The 21,116-nt window shown below is 40.6% G+C and overlaps 1 protein-coding gene across 1 annotated transcript in view; it reads right to left on the reverse strand.

The window, feature by feature from the left end:
- plxna4 (plexin A4) overlaps positions 1–21,116 on the reverse strand; it is a 205,986-nt gene that overhangs the window by 10,731 nt on the left and 174,139 nt on the right. Inside the window, exons 22-29 of the mRNA XM_081363538.1 lie at positions 19,250–19,518; positions 15,448–15,514; positions 13,993–14,139; positions 12,292–12,451; positions 8,745–8,848; positions 5,855–5,954; positions 4,243–4,433; positions 2,387–2,556 (exon numbers count right to left, since the gene is read on the reverse strand). Coding sequence (XP_081219664.1) covers positions 2,387–2,556; positions 4,243–4,433; positions 5,855–5,954; positions 8,745–8,848; positions 12,292–12,451; positions 13,993–14,139; positions 15,448–15,514; positions 19,250–19,518 — 1,208 coding nt within the window. The remainder of the gene's footprint in view (positions 1–2,386; positions 2,557–4,242; positions 4,434–5,854; positions 5,955–8,744; positions 8,849–12,291; positions 12,452–13,992; positions 14,140–15,447; positions 15,515–19,249; positions 19,519–21,116) is intronic.

The raw sequence follows: 21,116 nt of genomic DNA on the forward strand, positions 1-21,116 counted from the left end.
GGTTCTGATGTACTAGGGAACAAAAATGTTCAGCCTAAAAATAATGTCTTGTATATTTCAAGGTTAAAAAAATAATTTAGTCCCCCGACAACTGATGAGTTGTTTAGTGATATTTATCTAGAAACGAGTCTAGATAATCTTGTAATTTCACCAATTAATTGACTATTTGTTCATGCAACCCAACCCACTAGTCTATTTTGAAAATATGTACTTTTGCACATCCTTACTTACAATACCCATTTATCTGTCTGGACATGGAAGAGTGTTGAGTCTGTATGTATGATAATGTAACGGTGCGCTCACAATGACAGTTGGAGGTCACCGAGTCACTGTAATGTTGTTTTTTTGTATGGATTACAGCAGTATGTAACCATATTGGGAGGTGAATCACACTTTCATTGGAAGTCACTGCAATCCCGTCACTTAGAATTTGCATAGGTGAACTCTGCTTAACTTTGTTGCATTGTCACTTATGTCAAATTTCCACCTCATCGAAAAGAATGACGTTCAGTCATTCTTTCACTGAAAATCACTGTTAGTGTGAGCATCCTGCAATAGAATTTATTCTGTTCATCTGCATTTTGTACTTTCTCAACTAAGAGTTAATTTAGCCAAGCCAAACAACCTGCTTTGATTATCCGTATCTGCATTGACAGCTTCTACTCTGTACCGCCCAACCCTCGCCCAGTCACAAGACTGACAATAACATGATGGATGATTCACAAGAGTCTCGTCCATCAGCAATCCATCTCTGCCTGGCTTTGGTTAAAGATCTGATGCTTAAGACATCCTTTGATGCATTTGAAGAAGTGATTTGTAACAAACTGGGGAATCCATCATTTAGGTTGTGATTTGCTTGAATAAATTCTTTTGGGTTTGATAAAAGTCAGTCTAGATGTTCATGAGATTCACCCACGTGAATCAGATAACTGTGCAAATGGTCACAATTCTGTTTAAAAAAATTCTTTAAAAAGCTCTTTAAAAAGGTTAAAATGTGCTTGGTTCAAGTAGATGAATGTTCTTGTGCTGAAATACTTGATTTGGGTGGTCTAGACTGTTATTCTCACTACTAATATTAAAGAAGTGTTTGTGTAGGATGCACTTAAATAAGAGGATAAGGAAGAGACTTGGACATCTTAAGTTGCCATCTGGATTGATTGCCATCTGGATCTAGAAATGTCTCTTTTGCAAACTCAATCAAAATGAGTAACCCCTTAGTACACCCTACACAAAAATCCCATTCAGAACAATAATAATTGGTAAAGAGAATTGATAAGCAAATGCTAACAGGCTGTAAACAAAATAATGAATATGGCTGTGCTTTCATAGCCTAAAGCATTTAGCTTTAAAGTGTTAAAATCCTCTACAGACAGCAAATATGCCCCACACACAGCATTGGCCCAATTAATGGCCTGTGTGTTGCCAGCAGTACATCTAGCCACATAGATAAAGCTGAGCCTGTTGTTTTGTGTACAATATCTGAAAATAGAGCTATTTCGTTCTCTGTGAGAGACATTAGTTGTCAGCAAAAGCTGGGTAGCAGTGCATTAGTTCTGTAGAAGACCCTCTCACGCGCATTAAAAAATATCAGAGACACCAGAATGGCATCGAGATGTCATGCCTGGCAATGAGTGCGAGATGATAAATCGCTATTTAACGTTCCACTCTTTGTGAGAACGATTCCATTAATGTGTAATGCAAGAGTGACCCTCTGTGCTCTCCAAAAACACTTAACACTCTCAAATGGCCCTGAAACACACTGCGGGGGGAGATGGGGGAAATTAGCTCTATAAAACAGAGTAAATAGGGGACTTTACCCACCGCCTCCCTGCCGTGCCCTCACATCAATATCATCACTTCATCCCCCACAGCCCCTTTGGGGTGGTGCGTGATGGGACGCTGGCAGAGGCTAATGATAGATTACCACTCATTAAATGTATTGCCAAGCTTTCCTTTCCCCTCTCATCCACTCCACCCTCTCATCTCATCCCCTCTTCCCTTCTCACTGGATCTGCTAGTTGTTTATTTAACCCCCACAACCCCCTTCCGCCATGAGGACGTGGCTTTAAATTGGTTGGGTGAAATTAATTTGGAAACGAGTGTTATTAATTTCTCTCATACTCATTGTCCACAGTAACATCAGCTACATCAGGGATGGGATATCAAGATGTCTGCTCGTATGGGTCTGACTGTTATTATAGTTTTACATATATACATACATATATGTATATATGTAAAACTATAATAACAGTCAGACAATTTATTTATTATAATATATATATATATATATATATATATATATATATATATATATAATGTTTTTATAATAATTAATAAAAATGTTAGAATACAATAATGAATATGAATGCATGTTTAGACAACTTACCAGTTGCTCTTCCATGTGTGTCTGACGTGCGGGTCGTGAATGCTGTGCTTGTCGGCCTGCTCATCCAGGAAGTCAAACATGTACTTGATAGCAAGAGGAAGGGCACTTCCTCTGTGTGCTGTGCTGAAGATGGTCTCAAACAGGTCATCCACAAACTTCTGTAGAGTGCCCTGAGGAACCACAAAGGATGGAGAAGAGGGTTAATTTTCATCCATCCCATCCCATTCCATCCCATCCCATCCTCTCTGTCCCTATGCTTTGATTAAATGACTTAAACAAACTGGTGTTGTCAGTATTACAGAGAAGAGTCTTCCTGATATTTAGTAATGACAACAGCTATCTGTGTTTATGTAAGTGTTTTTGGCCAGCTGTCAGTAATCCCACCAATGAAACCAGCATTCCTGAATCAAGCTCTTTGATAGTGAAAGTGTTACTTTGAAGTTCACCTTTAATATCACGTAACGGAAGCGATTCTACCTAAGCTGCTTTGTGCGGATGGATTAACGTCCAACCCGCACCATTGACCCTAATTTGATTTAATGGCGGTGAGTCTAAGAAGGAGAGAAGACGACAGAATCTAATCCACTTGTAATGAAAGAACTGATAGGATGCATGGAAGAGTAAGTGAGAGAGAGAGAGAGAGAGAGTAAAAAGAAAAAAGAAAGAGTATCAAAAAGCACCGCCCGTATCTTGCAGCCAGCACCGGCTTCACGTCCGGATGAGGTGTGCACAAGGCACAGCACACACAATCCTATTTCCGTTTGAGCAGACGGCAAGAGTCGGCGAGGAAGAAGAAAAAATCCCGTTAGCTGACAATCACAACAATAATTCTACTGTGTCCCAGATCCATGACAGCTTATCTTTTCCCTATGAAGATGAAAATACATATTTCTCACTCGCGCCCTGTATCAACACGGAGACAGCTGCAGGAGGCTGGCGACAGGGATGACTGCAAGGGTTCTGGCAGGTGTCACCCTGTGTGACGACTGACATCATCATTAGTCGCCCAGAAAGCAAAGTGGCTATTTGCAGGCGTTTGAAATGTACCTGGTCATTACAGCACACTTAAAAGCATGCTATCAGACACAGGCTGGCAGTCAGAGAAGCATTAAACTTCAAGTGATCTCGTTCCAGACAGGTGAGGAAAGAACATTTGTGTAAATGCAAACAGAAAGAGGGGAAGAGAGAGAGGAAGAAAGATTAAATAAAGCCTGGCATAATGGAGGGAGATGAAAAAAGGTAAAGCTCACCCATCCTCAGAGACACTGATAGACCGAATGTGAAAGGCGTCAGCACCCCAGGCAGATCACTGGTATTTATTGCAGGGGTGAAAGCCAAACAGTCAATTACAGTGCCGTCACACCAATCATTTTTCACCAAGAAAGATGGTGTCTGTGATAAACTGGTTATTTCACAGAAATAATCCATCTAAAAATATGACACACAGTCTGCAAGCGCAGTAGGGTAATCACCAGGGCATTTGTGCATGTGTGTGTTCGAAAAAAATTCTAGTGTCATTCCTGCTTGGTTACATCAGGAATATTTCTTGGTGGTCAGAATCACAGACACACATACAGTTCTGCAAGAAGCAGATTTACTTCCCAGTACTTTCATTTCCCAGCATTAGCCCTAAAGAAAACATGGACAAGGGACTTCACATCCAAGTTTAACCATCTGTTTACTAGCTCTGCAGAAAATTCTAAGTGAAACTAATGGAGAAGACGGACCAACTGCAGTTTGGAGCAAATAGCATAAACATGAACCATTTGACACTGTGGCCTCATTCTAGAAGGTTTATATGTTTCTAGAAAGGATAAGATGCATTGACAACATTGACAAATGCCGGCAGAGCTTACCTTGGTGGCCAACAGCCTGGTCAGGTAGATCTCAGAGACCATCTTGCTGCCACGGTCTCCCTCCTTCTGGTCTCCATGCTCATGGTTCTTTACCAGATGCCACACCTTAACGCCGCTCTCCAGGTCAGGTGTGATCATGGGTGTGCGGGAACGGAGGCTGTCCGGACTGCCCGTGTACTTGATCATGTTTTCTATTGGAGGGAAAAGACAAAGACCAATCAGATGGCGGTTCCTCGATCTTCCTCTGCTGACAAATGCCCCGTGCAGCTGTTCATATCTGTTCCTATCTGTACAAAACACATTGCCTTTTGTTGTGCAGTACTGGTCATTGGATATTAATCATTTAGAACATATGGATGCGTAATTTTTTATCCCTTTCTCTCTTCCATGCTTTCTCTCAGGTGGACGTGCGTGTTCGCTCACTTTGGCGGACACAAAATCGAACAGGTGTCAGGCCAGATGAAATATTCATGCTTCAGCCAATAGGGAGAGATCAGCCATGACATTTAAAAAAACACAGAACTCGATGAATGTTTACACAGCGTGAAAAAAAATTGATTGGCAAAGGCCTGATTTGGTAAGATAAAAAACGGTTCACAGTGGCAGATGCAACAGAAATCAATCTCTCCAGGGGAAAGAGACAGAGAGAGAGAGAGAAGAGGAAAAGGAAACTGATAAAGAAAGACAAAAACACCTTCAGAAAAAGACAGACAGGAAGGGATGACAAATAAGATAAAAGGAATTAGAAAGGAATGTGAGTGTGCATATATTTGCATTCACTGTTACAACATTCACATTACCTCAGAATACTTTCCACAAGTTGTCAATCATAAACACTAACTGTATGAACCTAGCCTATGCTTGGTGGAGATTTGAATAATAATGCAGCCTCACAAAGATCACTTTCTTTTCACGATATCTTTCCATCATACCCAGACTGTTCAAAAGGGGTCTTTTGCTCACCCTGTCTGAAGAACCTCCATGTCGTTTGAAGGTAATTCTGAAAGAGTGAAGTGATGTGTGGCATTTTATTTTCTTGTCTTTCCCATCTGTCACACTCCCTATCTCTCTTCTTTATGGCTCATTTAGAGTGCAGGGAAGTATATGGAGATGAGATTATATTAATGGTCTATTTGATGTGTAGGGGGAGTGCTTGGACGGGCCTGAGCTTTGATCTTGAGCTTTATCATACCCAATCGTACAAGGGACTGATGGCGGGCGAATGACAGGGACGGATTCAGAGTCTCAGGAGGAAAGTCAAGTGCAAAGAGACTCATTTTCTCTGCTTTTACCTTTGTATGCGGCCTGAATATCTCGGCTCTCTCCACGTAATTCCGTTTGAGCTTCGTTCCTGTTCCCTTTTGTGAGCGGCTGAGATGCTACACATTTAACTTATGCTTTTCTCTTACCTCCCTATGAGATGACAAAACTATTTTTTAAACTCCTTTCCTTTTCTTCGTGCAACTTAGGTGGAATGTTACCCTGCCCTGCTTTAGAAACTTTAGTCAGTAAATTATTAATGTTTTATATTTTGTGTGCTATGTGTTTTGTTTTAGAGATATGAATGCATTCTAAAATAAGAAAAGGAATAAAGGAGTTGACAAACACAAACCATATTTGCTAGCAGAGGTTCTGGAGACAGTAGAGTTGTTTACAGAGTTGTATGCGGTGACCTGCTTTGGAACGAGAGCTACCACAGCATTATCAGACACCTGCAGACAGAAACAAAGATTATCATAGACAACTTACAAAAAACACACTATATCTACAATTCAGACCTCTTTAAAAATAGTTGTAAACAAGTGTGATGTCTTCAGCATCATAATGGTTGGGTTTGGGTTATTGGTCAAACTCATCAATTTCTCAGGTAAATGTTTAACTGCATGAATGAGGACAAGATGGGATAATCTGCTTCCATTTCAATAAGTCTTTTCTGGTGGGATGGGCCTGGCTATTTAACTATATGCCTCAGCAACTGCTAAGCACAGTAAGCCTTAGCAAGCCAAATTCAATTAACACGTGGGGGCCTATACTCCCCAACTAGACACCCCTCCGTCTACATAATTTGCTATTGGAATGCCTGCGGCACTTACAGGGTTAATTGAGGTGACTTTGTAAATCTAGATGGTGTGGGCTCAGAACTGCACAGGGACATGAAACCAGGGAGGGAGGGAGAATATGGGCTTTACAGACCATTAGGACATTATTCTTACACCCTTAACCTCTTTTCTCCCAGGACTAAATCGACGTGAAGCCAGCTTCGTTTACTGCTGCGGATAGCTGTCCAAACTTCAATGGAATCAAAACAGACCTCAGTGTACACCTCAGTGTAGATGAATGTCTGTGTGAAAGACATGGGCTATATTTCCATGAAAAGGGGCTTTTTAGAAAACAGCAGATATTTTATCTTTTATCTTTCCTCTGCGAGCAAGTTTACGCTTTAAGAGAGTCTCTGTGATAGCATTCAGACACATCAGATATCTGAGATGGGGCTTATACAACCCCAACGTGAAGCTTCCCAAGGAGACATCAAAGGATTAATGTCAGAGCCTGATGCATTTTGTAGCACCTTGCTTTGGAGTAAAGTATCAAAGATGACTTGAGATATACATTAGAAATGCACAGAGGATGCTTCATGACAGACATATCAGCACTTTATGACTTTTTACATTGTGTACTACACTAAACTAGGGAATTTGTAGCATTACAGAGGAAGGAATGAAAGTAAGTCAGTCATGAACATGTATGTGGTGCAAGGACTGAAATGAAGAAATGGAATATGGTACAGGGGTTCACGGAATGTCTATTTCCCCTCTTCAGCAACTTTAACAGGCTTAGGGTGTCTGATAGCTTTTTTGTCAAGGATAGCATGCCCTCCCCGACTGAAAATGAATTAACTTCTGTCTTCATTATCTCATCTCCGATTCCAATCAACAGCTAATCCATCCTGCCGCTTGCAGCCCTGCACCCATGCGCCGCCCCGTGACATTTAATTTAAGTACTGTGCAGACTCCTCTCTCTCAAAAAGCTCATTTGGAAGGCGGCTTATGAAGGAAATTATTTACACCGTAATGAAGCGCCGCCTGTCTCCTATCCAGCCTAAACTGCCCCGCCCAGCCTAACAGATAGTCTGGGGTTCTTCACACTTTAAGTGTTTATATAATTGCAGATAGACAGGTTTTATCAGTCCCCTGCTGAGACAGCATTGCCATACCTGACCTCTGAAACTCAATGGTCCCTGTCCACCACGTAAGAGATCTGTCAGTCAGACTCGGCATTCGAAATGACCTGGAAGTGCCTTGACTGAACCCTATTATAGAGGTCGATGAGGGCAAAAGGGTCCTCGATAAGGCTGAGATGCAATGAATGTTAATAGTGTGTATGTTTCCCTAAACAAGATCAACTAAGACACACAAACCAAAAGCAATTACCATCATAGAAACCTTTTCTCTGCTCAGCTTTTTTTTTTTTGTACTGATCACCTTATAAAGGTTCCTTGTTACATCCGAGACAAACATTAATAGAGCATTACACTTCTGAGCCTCATAAAACACATTCATCTCACATTCAAATCTCTTTGTTCCAGTATTAGTTCCTCTGTCAGAATCTGCGCTATTATTGAAAGCCCACGCTAAAACTCACATCACACAGAGAGCTGTTTATCAAAAGTCATTAGCTAGATCATCTAACCCGGGTGTCAGACAACAGCTCCACCTGCACCTGCATCCCACTGCTGTCAGATTAAATGTACTGGGACATCTGGAGATGCTGCTTTAAATAGAAAACAGCAATGCTCACCCTCCTTCTGATTTAAGGTAGATTTCATAGGCTTAAATCCTTTGTGATGGCAGACGGTTTGAATAGAAAACAGCCAACACCAAAGCCTCTTTGATAATCTTTCTCACAAGAAAAGGGATGGTAGAGACGATAGAAAGAAAAGAGAATGCAGATTTCTACCGCTCTGAAGCATTCATGTCTTGGACCTCTGACTGTATGACAAACCTGCATACTGAACACCCATTACAGGAGTGAGTTTACCTAGAAGTGAATAGTCCACACACAAGATCTTGAACACCCATACGGTCACATACAAACTTTGCCTTTCTCTCCTTCACAGGAAATCAAGCCGGATTCAGTATTCTTACTGCTGCTTTAAGGAACCTAGACCTTAATCTGAGGAACCAGTAATGTAACGAAAAACTGTTTAGTCACTATATACAGTGGAAAACAATGAAAACTATTTTCAAGACTGTATTAAAGATGAGAAAAGGAGCATTCTGAGTGAAAGCAATAGCCTCAAGTTCATTATACAGTTGCACAACGAAGATGTTTCAACACTGATTTCCTCAAGGAACTCTGTTGGTCTGACTTGAGTGCCAACAGCATCAAGCATTTGTCTCTTCAGCACACAGCTGTGATTTTCTCAAATGCACTTACCAACTATAAAAAAATCTGTGTGAAAGACAACTGTGAAGAATAGTAAGTAACATAGTTTACTATACCTGGTAATGAGACAACATGTTGAGTCTTTTCCAGTCAGCCTCGATCTTTGTGGTAACATCCTCATCCTGAAGGATGACTCGTACCACTCTGCCTTGACGCCACTCTGCAACGAGATAACACAAAAGAAGTTAAATCCAATGTTTAATACAGTAATATTGAAAGTGCAGCAGAACCAATTCAATCCAATTCACGTTTATGTGCATGTCACTTTTCACAATAGAGATCATTTCAACCCATTTTTACAGAAAGTGCATAATTCAGTGATACAATGTCATTTGGCCCTAGTGAACAAGGTATTTTGCATTAAATCATTCTCTTTTTAAAAGAGATTATCTTAGAGTTGTCTGTTAAGTTGAGATAGGAAGTATTTTAACACAAAAACTACATACAGCTACTTTACAAAACAAGTTATTTTCCTTATTTAAATATTTTCAGTGCATTAAGTCACTAAGCTTCCGGACTCAAGCAGACACTAGACAATTTTATGCATATCTTAGTGTTAGTACAAAAACTTCTTGTGGTGATAAATATGCTGGTATTTATAGCATATAGTAATCTTAAAATTGATTCTCTTTCTTTAGCTTTGAAAAAAAAAAGTGGAGCTCAAAACCACACTTAACTTAAGATGGAAAGGGACAAAGTCTATACTAAGAGAGAGGAGGAGAAAGAAATGAAAGCGAGAGAGAAAATAAGGGTACATGAAGAGGCATTTGAGAAAGAGAGGAAGGAAAGGAAAGGTAAATTAATCTCTTCTGCCCTTTGTTAGAGAGCCGGGCCTTCGTGGCCAGTGGATCGATGGGCGTGATTACAGACACTGCTGAAAGCCACTTCCTTTTTTATCTGTAGTGGGTCGAGCATCTTGTGCCCAAACGGCCCTGATCGACCACGTTAAGCCTCCTGCTGAGCTTGCTCTTATTGTAGTTACTGAACTAGAGATGCACAACAAAATGCGAAGATATTCTCCCACCCTCCCCTCAGCACACACCAGCCACTGTCTGCAGCCTCAGCAAAAACAGCAATGTGAAACAGTGATGAGATGGGTATCAGTGCTGAATGAAATAAACATATCCCTTTGTAATGTGATGTACGGAAAACATGGCCAGGAACAAGAGAGACGTCTTTCTTGTTCTTTTGTTTTGGACAAATAAATGTATGGTTGGAACGCTAGAGGAGTGAGGCCTCTTCACACCGCCTGCTGCTAACTTTTGCTCTGATCCCAAACAGAGAAGCAAAACTGCAATCACGAGCAGGATGATGAAACAAGTCTCTGGGTGATGAGAATAACTTCAAATCTCCAGGAGACGCCTGACCATTGTTTTATATCTCACAACAGTACTGTCTATAAACATGCAAATGAGCCTAGGCTCCAAGTGCAAACAGAAGAGTAAACAGAGAGAAGAATAAAAAACTAAAAGAAAAAAAATGAACTAAAAGAATAAGAGAAAAGAAACTAAAATCAAAAACAAAAAGAACAAAAGACAAAAGAAGAGAAAATTAAGAAACAATAAGAGAAAAGTTTTTGAAAACAAACAAAAAGGAAAAGAAGAACAAAACAGACTAAAATAAGAAAGCGAATAAAAGGAAAAGGGACGGAAAATAAATTAAAATAAGATTACACTATTTTAAGGTGATGTAGTTACATTGTACTTACTCAAACAAGTACTGAGTAATTTTAATTAACTACATGTACTTAACTACATGAGTTACGGTTAGGGTTAGGTTTTGGTTTTGGTTTAGGGTTAGTTACTTGTAATTATGCATAATTTACTGTTATTTCTATAGTAAGTACATGTAGTAACGTGTAACCACGTCACCTTTAAATAAAGTGTTTTGCCGAAAATAAAAAAGAACAGGAGCAAAAATGACAGCAGCAGGATATAGCTGGATAGAGAATCAAGCCAAAGAAATTGTTAAAATAGAGACTGGGATTGGCTGAAGTGCATTGATTTGTCTGCATCACTTTCTCATTCTTCCCTCCCTCCATCCCTGCCCTCAGGGGACTGTGACAGAGAGAATTAAAAACAGAAACACTCCGGTCCAATCTGTCTCAGAGGGATCGAGGAGATGGAGGCTACCTCATTCCTATTACCCATTATCTTTATCTGGCCTCCGGATCGGGCCAGAGAGTGTGCCGGTGCACAGGAGACACTGAGATCCGTTTACGGAATGCCGAGATGCCCCCTCTCATCCAGGGACGCCCGTTGCTTTATCTCACAACACACTCGCACACACTCCCTCAGACATTGTCCAATTCTCCCCCCTAATAAAACAATAATAAAACAACACACTTGCCCCACGGGGCCCATGAAGCATTTTACACAGGAGAGCCTGTCAAAAGAGGGTAAAATGATTTCTTCACTTATCATGGTTCCATTCCCTAATGGATAGACTAGCAATAGGCCATGGCTTGAGAAATATGCTATTTGCAAAAAACGAGGAGTGTACAGCATAAACAATCCGATTCTATAATTTGAGAAAAAATAGCTCTATGCGGATCAGTCTGGCTATTTTTTCCCAGTAACTGTGAGATGCTCCCACCTGTCAATTAGTCGTGTATAAATAAACTCAAGCATACTGTCACAGCTGATATTTGTTTACGCATGCATGGAGGCAGCAGTGGCTTCGTGGTAAAAGTACGGGGGTTGTAATACGAAGGTTGCTTTGTTCAAGTAAGTATTGATCAACTTTAGAGTTACTGGCATCCCAAATTAACTTTATTCTCTTTAAGAGGCAGTTTACCCAAAATGAAATATTCTGTCATCACCTGTATGGCTTTGTAATTGGGAGAAATGAGAGAAATTGAAGAAAAAACACAGAGGCATTTTTCTAAACATCTTCTTTTGATGGCAGAATTTAGAATTTTGGATGAACTATCCCTTTAAGTAAAAAAGCTTAAATTTGGCTGTTGGAAGTGAGTTGGAGGATGTAAAAGCTGCCATGTAATCTGAAAGTTATTGGTTCAAATCATGAAATGAAATAAATAGTTACAGGCATGTTCTCTTGCCTTGAAACAAGACTGATCCCAGAGAAGACAAATAGATATGGTGGACAGTCTCTGACATTAATGTATTGTAAGTGGCTTTGGATAAGAAGGCAATTGGCAAGTTACAATCTATGCAGTTTGAATAGGAAGGTGTGTGTACAACCTATTGGCTATACGTGATTGTGTAAAAGAAAGTGTCTGCCTAATATTGACTTTGCTACTGTAGTGTTTTTTTAAGTATTGGGCTAATAATCTCAAGGTTACTGGTTTGAATCCAAGTAAATTGCCAAGTAAGGGGAAATTTATGGACTTTATTACTAAAACCTCTATCACAATTGTTCCCCAGGACCCTATCTGTTAAATTACAAATAACAGGATGTGAGCTTGAGTGTGAATCAAAGGCTAATATTAATGTAACGACTTCCAATCACCTTCATTTCACCCATCATTCCAAAACCGCAAAAGTCATTGATTCACACACCAGATCCCCTGACCAGGGCAAATGAAGGTGTAAAAGTTTTAAAGGGTAAAGGCATCTAAAGATAGCATAATGCGTGTCATACCCAGGTCCATGTCAGAAGCTTTTTGTCGGTGCGAATAGGGAACATTCTTGTAGATGGCGTCCAAGATCTTCTCCTTCACCTGGCTGATTGTGTCACAGTTCAGCACCTTCACCTGCACCTCTGGGCTCTTCTCATTGTCTGGATGCATGCAGTTCACCACCTACATGACACAGAACAATTAGCACATGCATAGGAGACGCATGAATATTTATGTAGCTGTAAAATTATCTTTTTGCATGATTTGAAATGTATTGTGTGTCAGCTGATTATAAAGAATGCTAAAATGTATCCATGCATGTAAGCTGAATATTTTAACCTTAAACAAAAGAGCAAATTCTGTTAAAAAGTTAATTCAGGCCCCATGGAGAGCTGGTATCATGTTCAGTATGTCTACTGAACTCTGTGTTCACAGCATGTCTCAGAGTGACTGATGTAGGATCTGTATTTATTAACACCTACAAGATCTAATGTACTGTATGACAGTATTCTGGTCAAACCTGTATGGGGCATTTCTCAATGAGTGAACGTAGTCAGCAAGTATAACGGCACAAGTGTAAAAGTCTAATGGCCATCCCGAGGGAGTCGTCACCTCACACACCTCAGCTTGCACCAGTCTGCAATTAACACACTAATTCTCCTCAACCTAGTTCCTGTTAGATTCTCTATCTCTGATGATAGCTGTCATTAACACCAGTGCCTTCACCATCATCAGACATAATTACAAAGTTCAGTAAAAAAAAAGGCCCTTATGAGAGAGACAGCATATAGAGGCTAAGAAGGCCCTTGTTGGCACCTGTTATATGATGAAATAATCGCACACTGCAAGAGAGCTCCTTTACTTGCAGTCCAGCAGTATAAATATATAATTGCATAGCTTGTAATTACTTCAGTTTTGTTTACTTTCAGTTTGAGTATGTATGTTAAACTAATTGCAGAAAAGTGTGTAGAAGAAAAAAAGTAGTATGGGGATTTCAATACAGTTAAAATGTTGTGGATGCTGACTGGTCAATATAACAACCTCTCGTATCTTAATGAGTAAGAAATGATTGATAATGTAACCAGCAAATGGCCAGGGTAGGGAAGGCAGAATGTACTATTGGTAGTGGCTTGTATTGTGGTGTATCAGCAGCTGTTTAAGTGTTTTGGAAGTGGGGACAGGATGATGAAGCTGAAACAGCTCCTACAGTCATCAAATCAGTGCGGTGTTCAGAGGAATGGGCCGAATGCCAAGTGACGAAACTAGTCGCCACATTCCCCTTTTTTCTTTTTCTCTCTTAGTCTCATACAGAATACAGATTAGCATTCTGACGTGCTGTCCCTGTAAACAGCCCGTCCTGGCATACGTGCAGCCCTGACAACACAGGCTTAGCTCATGCCTGTCACAGTGGCCAGCCGAACACAACACTGCCAATCACCACAGGACAGCAGACAGGTCAAAGGTCTTGACAAGCCTGTGTGTTCCCTGTCAGGCATGAAGACTATGGGCATTGCTTGCTGCATCAACCCAAACAAATTACCTTACTCTTCTCTCTACCTGCACACCTGTCTGCTTCTTAGTACTTTCACGCTACTTAGCCTCTTCCTCACCCATTTATACTTGTCTTTTTCTTCAGTCCTATTTTAGTTTACTCCTCTCCTTCTCTATCCTTCCAAACCCGGTCATCTTTCCTTCCCTCATCCAACATGTCATCCAAGCCTTACCAGAGTCTTGTAATCAATTTGCTGTCTGATGAGCTTGTCTTCACTGAGTGAGTAGCGGGCTTCTCCGGTGATAGAGTCGATAGGGCCTTTTTCCATCTGTTGCTTTATGGCACAGAAAAGAGAGAAGAGGGGCTCCCCTGCACACTCCTACACAAGGAAAAAAAGGCACTCTGTCACTTTCATGCTCTTAAATTTCACACCAACCACCTACAGAGAATGTGGGCTATCATTCCCTCATTCAGTTACAGTAATAGACATTTTGAACGGAGCTTTACAGTTCTGGTGCTAGTGCGTCAGTTTCAACTGACACCACAATTTCACTCATATAGATTCCATTGATAGTCAAGCTAGATCTGGAGTTTTTGTATTTTGTATGTATTTACATACTATGTTATGATTAAATTGACAATATGCAGCCACAAAAAAAAAAAAAAATCATTATTGATGTTACAGAGTCAAATACTTTTTACATTTCATTTTAATGTGGGAGGGACAATGAAACATTTTGCTGAACATGTTACCAGAAGTATTTTTGAGAGAGAGAAAAAACACATTAAGATTAAACAACAATTGGCAGACCCCCCTGTTGAAGACCCCGAGGAAGGCATTAAGCTGAAGTGTACTGAATTTGGCTAGAATATGCTTGCTGAAATGAGAAATGACTAGTGGTCTGGGCAGCTGGTCAAGCACTGTTCAATAATACTCAAATCAATGTTTTGTGACTGCAATAATAATGTTATGGTTTCGCATGGGTGAGGTCACAATAAAGTCCTTCTCTTACAGTACAGGCCAATTTAAGCTTAAATGAATCCTGAAGCTCTCGAGTGATGTTTCAGCTTCATTCACTCAGGTCTAATCCGTTAAACCAGACTGGACAAAACAGCCTTGACTTCCAGAATTTATTGCCTGCTTTGTGCATTCCAGAATCCAGGAAATTTCTGTACATTTCTGAAATTGCACATGCCATGTTCTGATTGCAGCAGATGTGTTTATTAAGAGATTAATGACAAGTGCTAGAGAGGACTGCAGTGGTGCTGACGGTCACAGTGCTATATGTAGAATTGAGAAACACCTGCTAAGCCAACCGTCTCATTATAAGAACCGAAAAACGCTGGAGTCAGCAAGACTTGGCCAACTTTAAACCGTCTTTGATTAAAAGTGCATGCTGGCACACTCGCATACAGATGTATATACACACCAACACATATTTATACACTAGACAGACACTCTCCCCTCTGTCAAACACCTGTAGTGCATCACTGCCAATGCTCCCGCAGGACTGTGCCAAATTACCTTGAAGGTGAGTGAGTCTCTTTTCTTTGCTGATGATTATTCAAAATAATGGTTGATATTTAATTTCAATCGTTGGTTTTTAATTATTACATTTGGGCCACCCCAGACCTGAATATGTGGTTACACACCCACAATGTATCCACATTTAAATAGCTAACTTACCTTGAGGAATTTGTATAGCAGAAAAGTGAACCAATTTGTTAGCATTTTCTCAGCCACAGACTCCGTTCTGAAAAACAAATAAGCAAACAAACAGTGTAAATAAATAAATAAAAGCAGCACAAAGCCACGATTATCACTGCAAGTGTCACACACAAATGCGATTACCACGACCATGAAAAATTCACTTCACAAAGCCCGGTGTCTCCTAATGAATAGGACTTTGTTAAACAAACATAATTGCCAGAACATGAATTGCGCTCTGGAATCTATAGCCCCAATCTGCAGGCTGTCTTTATTACCACAATAATCCATGAGACTCTAATACAAGAAACCCAATTAAAAGCCTTTATATGATCCAGCTGGATCGATGCCAAGTGAACCTATTCTGGCCTGGAATAAGACCGGACTCATTTCCTCCCCCCCACAGTCCGGCTATTGAGCTTTAAATGTATCGCATTACAAAAGAAGGTGGCTGAATGGAGGGCCAGTGTGCGTCGAAGTACATCATGATTGGCTAACACCTTCGCTTGGACCACAAGCTCTGATCCGGCATGAGAGATGTACATACATAATAACTATAACAAAGTGAAACCCAATATACATGGATCCGGTGTCTCTAGTCTGTGTGCCGCAGGGAGCTGGTGAATTGCCAAGGCGCCCTGCAATGAGCCATGGCACAGAGCATCAATATTTCAGGATTACAGCATTGTGGTGTGTGTGTGTGTCTATGCCTACTCTGCCGTCTTGCATCCCAGCTGCCACCTGCATTCCCTCTCTCCCACTGCCGTACGAAGACCTGCCGCTGCGCAGTACCATGGGTACATGCGTGTCTGCATGTGCCCACTAAGCTGGCACAACACCTGGAAAGGATTAGTGTCCCCTTGTTTTGTAGCCACTGCTTTGAGTGGGCTAAAGGAGGACTGGTCCAGGGGTCAACAGGGTCACGTTTCATCTTTCCTTTCATCTCCATCCTAACACTGCCCTGTAATCATCCTCACTCCCGACTGTTCTCAATGCCTGGATCATTTACAAGAGAAACAGTAGGTGGGGGAAAACCCAGAGTTGTAGCGTAGAACAGAAAAAAATAGATAAAGAAAGGAAATGGCAAGAGTGAGAAAACTTTTCGCCTCTGTGTACTGTCACTTATTCCCATTAGCTTTCCCTTTCTTTTTCTATTGGCTGATTTGATGGTAATTATTGTTGGCAAGACCCCATAAACTCACTTACCCATATCCTGTGTTACCTCTCGGCTCACCGAAGGGGGAACAAGTAGCCTTGTTGCCAGACAATCCTGGCACAACCTCTCCATAACATTGCCACAGGGCCAAGAGCAACCAACTATCACTGTCCCCCAAATCCTTATGTCACATATCATTGGCACTGAGAGCAAACTCTTGTTTGGCTTTGGTTTAGGGAGGCAGGAAAAGTGATGCCCATCCAGTGGTGAGGAATGGGATGTGGCATCACCTGGTGCTTAGTTCCCCCTGATTAAACAGCCATTTCAAAGTGGAACGAAGTAAAATCGTCTGGAGGATTCCTCCACGGTGAATGCGCAAAGAGGCACATTGGAGCTATGCTCCATAAACAAGAAAAAGGGGGTGAGGAAAGAGCTCCATATATCTTCCTCCTCATCTCTCGCATCCAGAAAAGGCCATTTACATTTGATGCTGCTTTCTGCCACTGCAAATGGATGTGAACAGCCAGCTCTACCAACTTCGAGGACCTAAGAGTGGTTTATGATTCCAGAGAGTCAAAATGAGAACTGTCACTCTATGACAAATACTGCACTGCAAATGTGTGTTATTTGATTTAAGAGTGTTGCTAAGCATGTGGAATTGACCGAGTGCTGAGAGTTAGTCTCATGCTTCAGCTAATAGGTGGCCAGGAACACACACACACCTGGCTAATGTGCTGACGTTATGCACCTTGCAGCATCACAGGGATTATTTTCTTAACCAAACAATCGTCTGTTGAAACAAACCCCCGGAATGTCCCCCTCCTTAATGCACATGTGTTAAAGAACACAGCTTGAAGCTAGGAATAATTTCATTTTCGCACTCTGCCTCACGTGGAGAAGATTGTCCGCTCGCTGCTTTGTCGGGTCCCGCTGCGTAACCATGGTCCCCCTTCACTGAGGATTATCCCCAGAGAATAATCACAGGACTTCTATTCAGCTCTGCATGACTGTGTGTGTGTGTGTGTGTGTGTGTGTGTGTGAAGGAACTGGATTTAAAAGTGCTGGTCAGTAAAAGTCTGAGTAAAAATAAGTGTACAAGCATATGCAGGAACAGGAGACCCACGTGGACTTCACTGATGCCATACATATAGAGAAAATGGGCTGCACAATCGGAGAGGTTATTTTTAATCGTAGATGAGTAGAGTGGGCTGCAGGGAGCGAAGGAGAGGGAGAAATACGACAGATGGTTCTAGAAGCCGCCCGTTAGTTAGTTAGCCTGTGTGTGCTTGTGAACTCAGGTTGAGGCTGGACAGATGGGGCGGCTGTCGCAAGCGCTTTCTTGGAAATGGGGAAAGGAAAGCTGGTTGGAGGCTTCTGCCAAAGATGTCCTGCTTCTCTGCATTTTAAACACAGATTTAGAAATCATGCAGTGAAAGAGAGACCGAGAGGAGAAAATTATTCTCAGACAACAGATTAAGCTTCACTGTTCTGGCCCAGTGCTCTGTATCTAGCTTTGCTAAGCAGGTGTTAGAGGTTAGACAGGTTCCATGTAGCGAAGATCACTCCATATACCAGTGAGGGTCATCCATTGAAATATATGGACTAAAAAGGGGGATTCTCAACTGGAGGATCACAAACCAAAAATGCAACACAGGCTCATTGGAAAAACGCACGTGTGGCAACATTTCAGTGTTTCATTTTAAGAACATTTATAACAAACAATTTTTGTAAAATCTGTATCCTAAAGCAAAACCTGTTGAGAGGAGCCACTGGACTACAGGTTATAATGGGACATTGTAGCCAACATCCGCAAAGTGCAGATGTTGCAGGTGCCTACAAAAATGTGACAGGGTTGTTTTTGTTTTTGTCCCTAACAGAAGCTTGACTGAAACAAGAAAAATATCTTATTTTTCACCACTAATATGTACAGCAGCTCTTTGTGCAATTAATCTTCCCTTTGCTTGTTTCAATTAATCACGCTTGCCATCAAGGGTGTTGAATCAGTTATGATTCAGTCAAGGAGCTTCTCTTGTAGTTGTCAAATGATCATCCTGTTGCTATTAGCAAGCTTGTTTTGACCAATGAATTATTTTGTGTTCCTTGTCATTATTTTTCTCAGAAAGACCCTCTATTTACCGCCAAAAAATCAAATGTGTCAGCCAACTAACTTTACAAATGAACTGCTATATACAGAGTACAACAAATACAGAGATACAAAGAAGTTGATTGCATGGGGAATTAAGCTTCACATATCTCCCTACATTCAGTAGGTTTTTAGTGCACTGTTAATTGGATCTCAAGCTAATTAATCCTAATTACAATTTAATGATGAGCATGTCAGTGAATTCCATGTTTGGGAGAGAAAGTGTGCATTTTAATGTCCCCAAAAGCAATTATTCCTATTCAGCGTACTGTAGAGTCCACGTTTCAAAGACAATTCACAGAGGTCATCTGCTCTCATCAATGGAGTTAACTATAATTAGAATATGGCAGATTGAAATGATCCCAAAATTTAGAACATGTGCTCTGTTGATTACACACACGAGGGGCATTTATAATCAGTAAAACCCACTGGACTGCAGGACTAGATTTTTGAGATGGCTTTCATGTGCATATTTCTAGTACCTTCTGAGTAAGAGTTTGGGATGGTTTTTGCTCTCCAGGTTCTTGTCAATGAGGTCAGACAGCAGGTGCTTGAGCACATCGGTTGCATACTCCAGTTTACTTTGCAAAACAGTCATGATCAAGGAGGCGACATTGCCGCGGTCTCGCATGGAGAAGCCTCTCTGAGACTCCAGGGTTCGGATGAAGGACAGCAGGAAAACCTTGTTGTTGATAAGCTGTCCAAACAGTTTTAGGCCTTTCTCCACCTGTTCCTGTCTGTAACCTGGCACCTGCAGGAAAAAAAGAGAAAACAACAGTTACAAACAGATGAAAATTCACAGCCTGAATGTGATTATTCATCAGCATATTCATTGAATCAATGAAATCAAATTAGACACAATTTACTTTGTAAATACACAGTTTTGATACTATTTTGCATGATTTATCAGTGCATCTTATTCCTCCTAAAATTGTATTTATTTATTATTTATTTATTACTGTTTGATGGATAAAATCAAGCCCTGCCCTACATTTTTTACTCATTGAATGTCCTGTTTCACTGAGAAAAGCATCCAATTATGGCATTATTTCATGTAGATTTCCCTTCAGCTAAGCAACTCATCATAAATGCCTCCATTTTTTTTTTTTTGGTGAAGTTAAAGAATGCTCACTTAAACTTTAGCTTGTCTCATTTGGCCTACAGCATTCTCTGCCAGTGTCCAATAAACTGAAAAGAACCAAATACTGTATATTAAATTTAAAAAAGTTAAAAAACACTATGCAGATGAACAGGCTACATTTAATAAAAGCTGCTCACTGGGTTATAATGAATTCATTGTGCAAGAATACCTGATGACAAACAATTAACCAAGCAGAGACCCTCATGACATCATTTGATATGATTTTCCTCATCAATAATCATTAAATACCTGTCAGAATCTCTAGACGGCTCCTGTCATTAGCTGTGATTTTACTATAAACTTCTCAAGAGAGAGGAGACGTTTATTCCAATTAAGTCTTAATTGATATAGCCTAGCTGATTAGAACCAGATATCATCTGGCATTAGCAGGTAAGGTATGTTGGCTGAAGAAATATGTGTGATTCAATTAAAACTGTCCATCACTCTCATAGCGGGGCATAAATAACCCGTAGCTCGGTGTACCATGCATTAGATTTTAATTCTGTTCCCCACACTCAGAAAAAAAACAGTTGTGTCACATGTCATTACTGATATTAACAAAAGGATGATTGTGAATCAGAGAGCAGCTCATTACTTTAAGAAAAAAATTAGCAAGAGAAAGAGACTGCATGTAGATTATAATGAGAGCTGCTGCCTTTTGTTTACTGAGGGTGAACACAAACAGCATAGTGACAGCTTTTATTCCCAACAACCCCACTGTGCTGTTAGTCCTTCGGAAAAACAAAAAAACAAAGAACAAAAATATACTTAGCAGCCATTAAAGCTACAGTGTGTAAGATTTTCTCCCATCTAGCGGTGAAATCGTATATGACTACCAACTGAATATTACTTTCTAGCCCCTCCCATTCCGAGGGCGTTTTAACTCCTACGGTGGCCGTATTATTCCAAGATTAACATGGCTTCCAGTTCGACTTTGTCCATGAGTGTTCCTTCAAGTGATGAGGTTACTTTAGAGAACTATTACAAATTGCATTTAGTTATTTAGTCAGTTAACATATAGGTTATGACCTCTATGTAAAATGAAAAATAGTTTTACGTTTTCGTTATTTTGGTACCATTTCATTGCTAACATCAGCTATCAGGTTCCCAAATGAATGCAAGCAAATCTTAGTAAAGTATCAGTGCTATCGTTATTCTGTATATTGTACGAGATTAATAGTGTAAGGCAATGTTTACAGCGTACATAA

Source organism: Scardinius erythrophthalmus (assembly GCF_964197995.2).
Source record: "Scardinius erythrophthalmus genome assembly, chromosome: 4".
NCBI classification, from domain to species: Eukaryota; Metazoa; Chordata; class Actinopteri; order Cypriniformes; family Leuciscidae; genus Scardinius; species Scardinius erythrophthalmus.